Source organism: Nycticebus coucang, chromosome 5 (assembly GCF_027406575.1).
Source record: "Nycticebus coucang isolate mNycCou1 chromosome 5, mNycCou1.pri, whole genome shotgun sequence".
NCBI classification, from domain to species: domain Eukaryota; kingdom Metazoa; phylum Chordata; class Mammalia; order Primates; family Lorisidae; genus Nycticebus; species Nycticebus coucang.
Window position 1 is genome coordinate 38,632,855 of NC_069784.1, and position 12,620 is coordinate 38,645,474.

Genomic DNA, 12,620 nt, shown 5'->3' on the forward strand with positions numbered 1-12,620 from the left:
CAGCCACATACACCGAGGCTAGTGGGTGTGAACCCGGCCTGGGCCAGCTAAAGCAACAATGACAACTGCAAAAACAACAAAAAATAGCTGGCATTGTGGTGGGCACCTGTAGTTCCAGCTACTTGGGAGGCAGAGGCAAGAGAATCACTTAAGCCCAAGAGTCTGAGGTTGCTGTGAGCTGTGATGCCCTAACACTCTACCAAGGGCGACATAGACTCTGTCTCAGAAAAAAATAAAGAGAGAGAGAGAAGTAGGTAATAATATTATAAGTATAAGTAGGTAATAATATTATCTCCTGTATGAAGATGAGGGGGAAAGACTCAGAAAGGACAGGTAGCTCTACCATGTTCACACAGCTAACCAGTTCAAACATAAATTTTTAGGGAGTTGGGTAAGTAGCACTGATTAGACCTGCTAATCTGTGTTATCTTTATGGAAATTATTGCCCTAGACCATCATTAAGTCATCAATTACTAGTGGAGGCTACCTGGGAATAGCATTGTAAGTGATCTGCCCTAACTCATGAGTTTGCACATTCAGGCCTCGGTTATTTTGAGTATTTGCTCTGTGAATATACAAAGCAGCTTTTCGTCTCTAGCAGGTGTTTGGTAGATTTTACCTTCCATTCTGCTGTGTCATGTTTAGAGAATCCACGTCATTTATGGATTGAAATTTGTTGAAAAGTAAAATAAAGGAGACTTGGAGATACAGCTCAGGGAAGTTATGTAAAAGTAAGGGAACATGGGAGGACAGGCAATATTATACCATTGAATGGGCAATGGTCTTGGCATCAGATGGATCCAGATCTTATCATATCTTGAGATTTTACATGATTTATATCATCTCTTTAAGCCTCAGTTTTCTCCTCTGTAAAATGGCAATAGTCATCTTGCTGGGTTGTGAGGTTTGAGACAATATACTCATATTCAGCACACTAGTGCAATGAAACTGAGTTGTTTACACAATGCTAATAAGAGAGAGAGCGCACCAGAATTTGCAGGATGTAGACCTATCTGCAGAGCAATAGCCAATGCTTGTTCTACTGTTGTACGGGCCACTCTGGAATCTGGCCTTTAGGAGCATGAGCACTTAGTAGAGTGTTTGGCATACATGTATAGTAAGCCCTTGGTAAATATTAGACATTAGACAGTAGTAGTAATTAACCATTTCCACTTCCTGTGTGACTAACACAAATCTTTATAACTAACCACGGACTCTTTGGAAATCCCTCTAGGTAGGAAAACCTATTTTCTGCCAGTGTCATGATGGATATGTCAGTCAGGGCTCTCAGTAATTCAGGAGTGATTAGTTTGATTTCAAGTCCCCAAAGAACCATCTCAGTAAACAGATCTCTGCTTAAACTTTTTTTTTTTTGAGACAGAATCTCAAACTGTTGCCCCGGGGTGAGTGCCCTGGCATCACAGCTCATAGCAAACTCAAACTCAGGCTTAAGCGATGCTCTTGCCTCAGCCTCCCATGTAGCTGGGACTACAGGTGCCCACCACAATGCCTGGCTACTTTTTTCTTGCAGCTGTCATTATTGTTTAGCTGCCCGGGGTGGGTTTGAAACTGCCAGTCTGGGTGTATGTGGCTAGTGCAGTACTCACTGAGCTATGCCCCCTAAACTTTTTTTGTTGTTTTGTTTTGAGACCGTCTCACTTTGTCGTCCTGGGTAGGGTGCCAGGGCATCATAGCCCACAGCAACCTTAAATATTGGGCTCAAGATATTCTCTTGCCTCACCCTCCCAAGTAGGTGGGACTATAGGCTAGTTATAGAGACCAGTCTAGCTCTTGCTCAGGCTGATCTTGAACTCCTGAACTCAAGCAATCCACCCAGCTCAGCCTCCCAAAGTATAGGATTACAGGTGTGAGCCACCAGGCTGGTCCTGCCTAAACTTTCTAACTCTGAGCTCAAATACCCTCCTCAGTGAATCAGCTTTCAACAATTTTGGATTCTAAGCATTAACAGCCTCTCCCTACACTTGCTGCACAAATTTTTTCAATATACGAGTTTTTTTTTTTTGAGACAGAGCCTCAAGCTGTCACCCTGGGTAGAGAGCAGTGGCATCACAGCTCACAGCAACCTCCAATTCATAGGCTCAAGCGATTCTCCTGCCTCTACCTCCCAAGTAGCTGGGACTACCGGTGCCCACCACAATGCCCAGCTATTTCTTGGTTGCAGCCTTCATTGTTTGGCAGGCCCGGGCTGGATTCGAACCCGACAGCTCAGGTGTACGTGGCTGACGCCTTAGCTGCTTGAGCCACATTAGTACTGTTTTATTGGTTCATGTATATATAGTATCATTAAGGTATTCATTTTTTCAACCAACTTTTAACTACCTACAAACGGCATGCCAATCGTGGTGTTGCATTTGACTATAAATTCTTCAAGCGAAGAAGTAGGCCTCTCATTTCTTTGTTTTCTTAAAGTCCAGCACACTTCCGGGCACACTGGAGGGCACCCCATACTTCTACACAATTATTGTGTCCTTGAAAAATGAATAAACTTAGGCTGAGGCAAGAGAATCACCTAAGCCCAGGAGTTGGAGGTTGCTGTGAGCTGTGACGGCACAGCACTCTACCCAAGGCAATAAAGTGAGACTCTGTCTCTACAAAAAAAAGAAAAGAAAAATGAATAAACTCAACTTCCAAGGGGAAGTAAATTTTTCATTCGGTAGTTGATCTAGCTACTGAATGAAGTCTATTAAGAATCCTTCGCAAAATGAAGAATTCTTTTGTAAAGCGAAGGATCCCCTCTTCACGTCTGCGTGAGTTCGGATTTTTTGCTCATAATCCTTTGGCACGTCTTTCTTTGCCGCATCACTGGACGACGAACCTTGGGTAAACGCAACCTCCCGCGAGGGGGCGCCAGACGGCCTACGGCGATGCCACCCGCATTGCGCAGCCGCCGTCCAGGGGTGGGCGGAAATCCCCTTGCTGACGCGCGTGACGTTGCCGGAGAGCGAGACCCGTGGGAGGGGGCGGGGCCACGCGAGCGCCGCGGGCACGGCCGCAGCAGGCTGGGCGTGGGAGGCGGCGGCGGGGCCCCGCAGTGTTGGGAAGATGGCGCCGCCTGTGACCGAGCGGGGGCTGAAGAGCGTCGTGTGGCAGAGTGAGTGCGGAAGGGTAGGGGCTGAGAGAGCGAAGGCCAGGAGGCGGCCGCTCCGCGCCCTTTTTTCCTGCCCCAGCCCGGCAGTGTCTTGGGGAGTTGCCGCGGACACTTGTTGCTTTGGGGACCCGCGTCTGTTAGGACTTCTTCCTGCTTTCCTTTCCTGCCCTGCTTCTTGCTAGCACCAGGGACTGGCGGGATGCGACAGGACGTGGCCTTTTCGCTGGCGTCCGGCGCCCCCTTGCCTCGGCCGGACTCTGGCCCCAAAGCTCCGCCCTGGGTGAGCGCCCCGGGCCGGCTGCCCCTTGTCCGTGGTCCCCGCGCGTATCCTCGGTCGCGCCCCCCTCTTTCGGCTCTCGCGCGGGCCCCACCAGTCGGGGATGTCTCTCCACCCGACACAATCCGGCGCTGTTTTTCTATCCTGCCTCCCCCTATCTCCCCTCCACAATACATTGCCTTTTCCTGTTAGTATCAAGGAGGATTTTATAACCGTACTTTTCAAACCTCACTGTAAACAGCTTCTTCTTCTATTATTCCTGGAGTAACCTGCTTTCTACAAAGTTATTGAAAAGGGACCATTGGAATGATTCGCGTGTAGCCGGTGACAGCTCCCTGTATAGCCAGGGCAAGGCTGTGCCTTCACCTTTTCCTTTACTCTCTCCGGACCACTCTCTCTGCTCTTAGAATTATACTACTTATTGGTTACCGATGTTCTGTTGTATATCATCTATGACTTTACTAAAAATCACTCCAAACCTAGGTCTGGCAAGTTAGAGAAAGAAGAAAACCACACAACAGGAAGAACCCTCATTGTTTGGCATCGCTGGGTTCAACGTAATTATGGTCTAGTAGTGGAAAGGGAGTAACATCTAATCAGTATTGCTCACTCTAACTTGTTGAGTGAAGAACAGAAGTGATTTAGTCAGCAGAATTCTGGGTATTACAGAATTCTTTGTCTCAAATTAAAAATCTAGATCAGTAACTGGGATAGTGCTTACCACATACCAGGAACTGTATAAATAGATGAAAAAATAAAGAAGAAAATTGTTTTGTTAAAATTTGGTTATCCGTGAATAACACAGGGTTGTAAAATCTTTTTAAAATAGAAGATTAAAATTGGTCAATGTTAAGGTTAGCATTTTTAGTTTTGAAGATTTACATGCTTGACTTTCCAGACGTGGTGATCTGGCCTGGATAGGTGGCTCACACCTGTAATCCTAGCACTCTCCAAAGCTGAGGCTCAATTGAATTCAGGAGTTGAGACCAGCTTGAGCAGGAGCTAGACACTGTCTCTACCCAAAATAGAAAAACTAGTGGGGGTTGTGGCGGGCACCTATAGTCACAGCAACTTGGGAGGCTGAGGCAAGAGGATCTATTGAGCCCAAGAGTTTAACGGTGCTGTGAGTTGTGATGACATGGGCACTCACACAGGGTGACTGAGTGAGACTCTATCTCAAAAAAAAAAAAAAAAAAATTTTTTTTTTTTTTTGGTGAACCTTTAAAATCAACAAAGATATTTAAATACATTTACTTATTTATTTATTTATTTTGAGACAGTGTCTTTGTCGCCCTGGGTAGAGTGCCGTGGTGTTGTAGCTCACAGTAACCTTGGACTCCTGGGCTCAGGCAATTTTCTTTCCTTACCCTTCTGATTAGCTGGGATTATAGGTGCCCACCACAACACCCAGCTATTTCTATTTTTAGAGACAGGTCTCACTGTAGCTGAGGCTGGTGTACAACTTGGGAGCTCAGGCCCTCCCAGAGTGCTGGGATTATAGGTGTGAGCTGCAGGCAGCCTTTAAATACATTTCTGTGAAAATAGGTAATAAATTGTGTTGTATAAATTATTTCTACCATATACATGGTGCTTACCATCAGTATTTGTCAGAAAAATGATAATGGTAGTAATATCAGTCTTTTTTTTCTTTGAGACAGAGTCTCAAGCTGTCACCCTGGGTAGAGTGCCATGGCATCACATGTCACAGCTCACAGCAGCCTCAAACTCTTGGGCCTAAGAGATTCTCTTGCCTCAGCCTCCCAAGTAGCTGGGACTATAGGTGCCCGCCACAACGCCTGGCTAATTTTTTTTTTTGTTGTTGTTGCAATTGTCATTGTTCTTTCAGCTGGCCTGGGCCAGGTTCAAACCCGCCAGCCTTAGTGTACCTGGCTGGCAACCTACGCACTGAGCTACAGGTGCCGCCCAGTAATGTCAGTCTTGATAACATGGAAAGTAGGCAAGAGGGAGACTATAGAGATAAAATTTCCATCTTGTGCTGTTAACTTGAGGTGGCATTGGCTGTCTAGATGGGGAGTGTAAGGTGAAGACATAGACTAAACAGAAGGAAGAAAGTGTAAGTGTTATAGTTTCATGGGTTTTTTTGGTAAGCCAAGTATGAAACAAAAGTTTATTGAAAAAGATTGGTTTACAAAGTAAGAGCAAGGTACAGGTTTATAGAGCAATATAGGTTCACTGTTGGCAGATGGGCATCCCTTATCTCTACACAGAAAAAGCCTAAAGTAGTTCTCTGGCTCAGTGCCTGTCACTCAGCGGCTAGGGCGCCAGCCACATACACCCGGGCTGGCCTGCCAAACAACAATGACAACTACAATAAAAAAAAAAAATAGTCTGGTGTTGTGGTAGGCGCCTGTAGTCCCAGCTACTTGGGAGGCTGAGGCAAGAGAACTGCTTAAGCCCAGGAGTTTGCTGTGAGCTGTGACTTCACAGCACTCTATACTGAGGGCGACATAGACTTCGTCTCCAAAAAAATAAAAAATAAAGTAGTTCTCTGTATCTTCATGTAAATAAAACATATCCAAAAGAGAAGATTATTACATTTATTAAGTAAAGCATATATTGAGAAGAGGGAGCCTTTGAGTTTTCTTAGCAAAACTGAAAGATTCTGAAAGAAGTATTGAAGGAATTTCCTAAAGGTAGGAGAATTATGCATTTGACAGAGAAAAAGGTTTTGCTAAATTAAAGGTAGTATAGTTAGGTGAGGATAGAAAGCTAAATAACATTAGAACCTTTAATTTACCCAGTAAGTGCAGTAAGTAGAGAGAAGTAATATTTCTTGAACGTTTACTCTGTGCCAGGCACAATTCTTTACATGTATTAAACTTCATGAGAATTAATAATCTGTTTCACAGTGATAAAACTGATGCAGCTATAAAAGCACAGCAGTGTTCATAATAGCCAACAATTAGAAGCAACCGAAATGTCTATGCACTAGTGAATGGATAAATAAAAATAATAAAAAGTAATGTTGCAGATGAATCCTGAAAACATGCCAAATAAAAGCCAGTCACAAAGGACCACATACCGTATGACTCCATTTATATGGAATGTCCAGGACAGGCAAATCTGTTGAGACGGAAAGTAGATTAGTGGTTGCCTGTGTATGGGAGAATGGGGCAATTGGAGAATGATGGCTGGGGGAACAGGCTTTCTTTTTGGAATAATGAAAATTTTCAAAAATGGACTGTAATGATGTCATGAATGTATAACTCTGAATAATGTGTACTGAAAGCTGTTGAATCGTACACTGTTGATCATAGTATGGTATGCAAATTATATCTCGATAAAGCTTTTGAAAAAAATCTGACACAGCTATTAAATATAGTCCTAGGGGGCGGTGCCTGTGGCTCAGTGAGCAGGGCGCTGGCCCCACATACCGAGGGTGGCGGGTTCATACCCAGCCCCGGCCAAACTGCAACAAACAAAAAAAAATAGCTGGGCGTTGTAGTGGGTGCCTGTAGTCCCAGCTACTCGGGAGGCTGAGGCAGGAGAATCGCCTAAGCCCAGGAGTTGGATGTTGCTGTGAGCTGTGTGACACCACGGCACTCTACTGAGGGCAATAAAGTGAAACTCTGTCTCTACAAAAAAAAAAAATATATATATATATATATATATAGTCCTAGGATTTATAGCAAGAGCTTTTTGACCATAGAGTTAATATATGACCAGTCCATGGCATTCTGTAAGGTTTAAAGCTTAATCATAGAGTTAATATATGACCAGTCCATGGCATTCTGTAAGGTTTAAAGCTTAATTCAGGGCCTTATGACCACTCTGTTGCAGTGGCCTCCTAACTGAGCCTCCAAGCTCTTGTTCGTCCTTTCGCATCTAGTCCATCCAGAAAATAGCTGCCAGAATAATTTTTCTGTTAGAGTATTGTGCTGTGATCATGCTGTTCTCTTGCTTGAAGACCTGTAGAGACCCTCCGTTGCCTAAAATTCATTTCAAACACTTAACCTGGCCCAGTCTACCTTGTTATTATTAAATACTTTCACCTGTACTACCTATACTCTTGACATTCCATGTAGTCTATGGAACGGTTTACACTTTTTGGAATCTTTTACCTCAGTGTCTTACTTGATACTGATATCTCTGTTTAGAATGCTGCCCTTTCCCTTACTCACCTGTCCAAATTTTAGCCAGCCCTCAAGTCTCAGCTCAAATAGGCTACTACCTCCATAGTAGTAGCTTCTCATTTTAACCCATTCTCTTATGTTTCCGTAGCATGTAGTTTTACCCTTCTTGAGTGGCACTTCTCACTACTACTTAATATGAGTCTTTTGATAAGCTTCTCGAAGGTATTTGCACTGTTGTCTTATAAAGCTTAAATTCTTAACAGGCCCTAACAGAATTTGAGGATACCAATGATTATTTAACATCAATGAAAAACTCAGTTTAGGGCGGCGCCTTTGGCTAAGTCGGTAAGGCGCCGGCCCCATATACCGAGGGTGGCGGGTTCAAACCCGGCCCCAGCCAAAACTGCAACCAAAAAATAGCCAGGCGTTGTGGTGGGCGCCTGTAGTCCCAGCTACTCGGGAGGCTGAGGCAAGAGAATCGCTTAAGCCCAGGAGTTGGAGGTTGCTGTGAGCTGTGTGAGGCCATGGCACTCTACCGAGGGCCATAAAGTAAGACTCTGTCTCTACAAAAAAAAAAAAAGAAAGAAAAACTCAGTTTATAATTTTTCCATATTTCTTGCTACCTGAATTCCTTCGTTTATTCAGTAAATATTATTGAATTCCTATAGAAGTATAGCAATAGAAAGCAGACAAGTCCCAGCTGCTTGGGAGGCTGAGGCAAGAGAATCGCGTAAGCCCAAGAGTTAGAGGTTGCTGTGAGCCGTGTGACGCCACGACACTCTACCCGAGGGCGGTACAGTGAGACTCTGTCTCTACAAAAAAAAAAAAAAGCAGACAAGTTTCCAGCCTTCTTCAGTCTTGCTTTCAAGTGGGGAGTAATAAAAATAAACAAGTAAACAAAGAATAAAGATGATTTCAGTGTGTGATACAGAAGGAGAGAGGCTTCAGGAAAGCTTTCTCTGAGTATGTGATATTAGAGCTGAGACCTAAAATATGAGAAGGAATCACCCTTTAGGGACTATCTCAAAAGCTTGCCTAAAAAAGTCCAGAACTTAAAGAGAGCGAAAGACTACGTTTATTCACAAAACTAATTCCTGTATTTAAAACTAGGGCAGGTTTCTATTGCTCATTTGTCAGTTTTTGCAACAAGGAAGTGGTGGCAAAAATATCACTGATAAAAGCTTTTAAATAAAATTTGATGAAGTTTATTTCAAAAATAAAGACAAGGCAGCACCTGTAGCTCAGTTGGCAGGGTGCTGGCCACATACTGAGGGTGGCAGGTTCAAGCCCAGCCCGGTCCAGCTGAAAAAAACAAAAACAATGACAACTGCAACAAAAGAAATAGCCAGGCATTGTGATGGGCACCTGTACTCCCAGCTACTTGGGAGGCTGAGGCAAGAGAATCGCTTAAGCCCAAGAGTTTGAGGTTGCTGTGAGCTGTGACACCATGGCACTCTACCCTGGGCGACAGCTTGAGACTCTGTCTCAAGAAAATAAATAAATAAATAAAGACAAAACAACTAATTCAACTACAAAGCAAATTCATACCACTGATGGCATTTCTCTTTTTTTCTTTTCTTTTTTTTTGAGACAGAGTCTTACAGTGTTGCCCTCTGTAGAGTGCAATGGCCTCACAGCTTACAGCAACCTCAAACTCTTGGGCTTAAGCGATTCTCTTGCCTCAGCCTCCCCACTAGCTGGGATTACAGGTGCCTGCCACAGTGCCTGGCTATTTTTGTTGTTGTTGTTGCAGTTGTCACTGTTGTTTAGCTGGCCCAGGCCAGGTTCGAACCTGCTGCCTCAGTGTATGTGGCCGGCGCCCTACCCACTGAACTACAGGCACCACCCTCTCTTGCTTCTTTATGACATTATTCAATACAGTCTATTTCCTCTCTTCTCTATAAGCAGTAGTCTGATGTCTATAATTTATATGTATTGAATATTCCTTTAGAGGAAATTTTAGACAAAATTAATATAGGTAGATTACAAATTACTTTCAATTAAAGTAATCACAGTGTATTTATTTGAGCTAATTCTTTATATAAGAACATAAGCTTTTTCCCTTTTTCTCATTTCCCTTCTGGTCTTTATAGATTGAGATGTATTTTTCATTTGTCATTCAGCAACTTCCTTTTTTTTAAAAAACAACTAATATTGACTCACCATTTTCCATGTTCCTTCAAAATCTTTGTAATTATCATTTAAAATTATTTCTTAAATATCTTGAGGTGGCAAAAATGTTGACACTAGAAAAGAATATAAAATACAAAGAATATAAAATAAATGTTCCTCTTAACCCAGACCCCTAGCCTCCCTCTCCAGAGACAACTGCTTTTAGATTTCTTATAAATCCTTCTACAAGGATTTTATATGTGCAAATACAAGTATACAGAGAATCATATGTTTTTGTTTTAATCAATTATCTTTGTTTTTTTTGTCTTTTTTTCATTCTGTTACTTCTTCTTTTAAGTTTATTTTGTTGAGCAAAATTTTCTTTTTTAACTTTTGGTTATTGACACAGTCATTTATTCATTTAACTCTGTTTCTTGAGTATCTGCTCTGTTCTTTAACCTCCTAGAATTCACAATTAAGTAGGAGAAGTGCATTAATGACTAAGTGCTGTATTACCGTATGAAAAAATGTTATGGGAGGAGAGAGAAAAGGGGAATTATTTCCTCACTTCCTCTCTGGGAGTGGATTAGGGAAGACTCCAAAGAAGAAGTGCTATTTAAGATGTTTCTTGAAAGGTAATAGGATTTTGCCAGGCAGAAGGAAGATGGACCCAAACCCCAAAAGTGACAAAGTATGTGATTGTTTCTGAAAGAAGGAACAATTCCTTTTGATGGAATTCAGAGTATTTATTGTAAGGGATGAGGGATGTAGACCAAAAAGATAGGTTGGAGACAGGTTATGAAATATTCTGAATGCTGTGTTAAATAGTTTAGACATTGTTCAGGGGTAGTGGGAACCATTAAAAATGATTTTTCTCCCTCTTTCCCAAATAGTGTTCTATTAAACAATGCTGAAAGGAAACTATTTTTTGTTCCTATTTTGAAGGGAAGTGACTCTAAGATTTAATTACACGTAATGGTAGTGTAGAGTGCACGAATGTCTAGTGTACCCCTGCATGAATTTTTCACCTGTGTGACTACCATCTATATCAAGATACAGAAGATTTCCAAGCACCTGGTGTTTTTTTCCGGTCCAGACCATACCTTTTCCCCCAGATTAACTAGTATTCTGACTTACATCACCATCGAATAATTTCTTAATGGTGACTTTTTATTTTTATGTTTTGTTTTAGAAATAAATCCTCCTGAGCCTTTAATGAAGTGCTTTCTTTTTTTTTTTTTTTTTTTTTTTTTGAGACAGAGTCTCATTATGTCGCCCTGGATAGAATACTGTGGTGTCATAGCTCACAGCAACCTCAAACTCTTGGGCTTAAGCAGTTCTCTTGCCTCAGCCTCCCAAGTAGCTGGGACTATAGGCACCTGCCACAATGCCTGGCTATTTTTAGGTTGCAGTTGTCATTGTTGTTTAGCAGGCCCAGGCCGGGCTCGAACCCGCCAGCCTCGGTGTATGTGGCCAGCGCCCTACTCACTGACCTTAAGGGCACTGAGCCATACTAAAGTGCTTTCTTTAACAGTAAATACTGAATTTACCACATTTCTACCTGGAAATAATTGCTTTAATATTTATTTGCTTTTGTATATTTAGTAGTGCTCAGTTTTTATATATTCTGCTTTCATATAATTTTTGAAGATTAGATGTTGAAAGCCCTGAGTGGTCTTTCCCATGTGCAGTTTGTTTAGTTTTTATTCAGTTTGCTCATGATGATTTTTCCCTTTGCTTCCTGCCAAGGCCCTGGGTTTGCCTTTATAAACATTCTTACCTGTTCACTGAATAACCAGGGCAGAGATGAGCAGAATCTATTGTGATCATAATTAGGAATTTAATAGCATGTTTTAGTTTTTTAAGAGTGTAAATTTCTTTATGACCTACAGGTCTTATTTTTTTTACTTTTCACTATTGGTGTTTTATTTTTATTTTATTTTTTTATTTTTTTGTAGAGACAGAATCTCACTGTACCGCCCTTGGGTAGAGTGCCGTGGCATCACACGGCTCACAGCAACCTCTAACTCTTGGGCTTACGTGATTCTCTTGCCTCAGCCTCCCGAGCAGCTGGGACTACAGGCGCCCGCCACAACGCCCGGCTATGGTGTTTAATTTTTTAAAACATTGCCATTATTCAAAGTTTATAAAAGTCTGCTTTATTGGCTCGGCGGCCCTTAGCCCAGTGGTTGCGGCGCCAGCCACATACGTCAAAGTTGGAGGGTTCGAACCCAGCCTGGGCCAGCTAACCAACAATGACAACTGCAACAGAAAGTAGCTGGAGTTGTGGCAAGTGCCTATAATCCCAGCTACTTGGGAGGCTAAGGCAAGAGAATCGCTTGAGCCCAAGAGTTGAAAGTTGCTGTGAGCTGTGAAACCATGGCACTCTACTGAGGGTGACAAAAAAAAAAAAAATAGCCAGGCACTGTGGCAGGCACCTGAGACTCTGTCTCAAAAAAAAAAAAAAAAAAAAAAAAATCTGTTGTAGTCCCAGCTACTTGGGAGGCTGAGGCAAGAGAATCGCTTAAGCCCAAGAGTTTGAGGTTGCTGTGAGCTGTGATGCTATGGCACTCTACCGAGGGCAACATAGACTCTGTCTCAAAAAAAAAGAAAAAAGAGTTAAATATAGACTTGAAGAAAATATTGACCACACATGTGAAAGAAAGGCTTATATACATAGTGCCTGCAAATTAATTAGGAAAAGATAATGACCCTTTATAATAATGGGCAAAGATTATAAACAGGTAAGGTGCTGATTAGAATGTTCAGTTAACAGTTTTTGACTGGTTCTTATTTTTTACAGACAGGATGATATTTCTATCTCCCAGGCTAGAGTACAATGGTATGATCATAGCTCACTCCATCCTCAAAACTCCTGGGCTTAAGCAATCCTCTTGCCTCAGACTTCTGAGTCCAGGTAGTTGAGACTACTGGCATGTACCACCATGTCTATTTAATTTTCAAAATTTTTTGCAGAGGTACCCTGTTTCCCCAAAAATAAGACATCCTCTGAAAGTAAGACCTACTT

At 42.3% G+C, this 12,620-nt stretch overlaps 1 protein-coding gene across 1 annotated transcript in view; it reads left to right on the forward strand.

The window, feature by feature from the left end:
- Positions 1-2,984: 2,984 nt before the first annotated feature.
- STXBP3 (syntaxin binding protein 3) overlaps positions 2,985-12,620 on the forward strand; it is a 71,058-nt gene continuing 61,422 nt past the window's right edge. Inside the window, exon 1 of the mRNA XM_053592034.1 lies at positions 2,985-3,112. Within this exon, the coding sequence (XP_053448009.1) occupies positions 3,064-3,112 (49 nt within the window). The 5' untranslated portion in view covers positions 2,985-3,063. The remainder of the gene's footprint in view (positions 3,113-12,620) is intronic.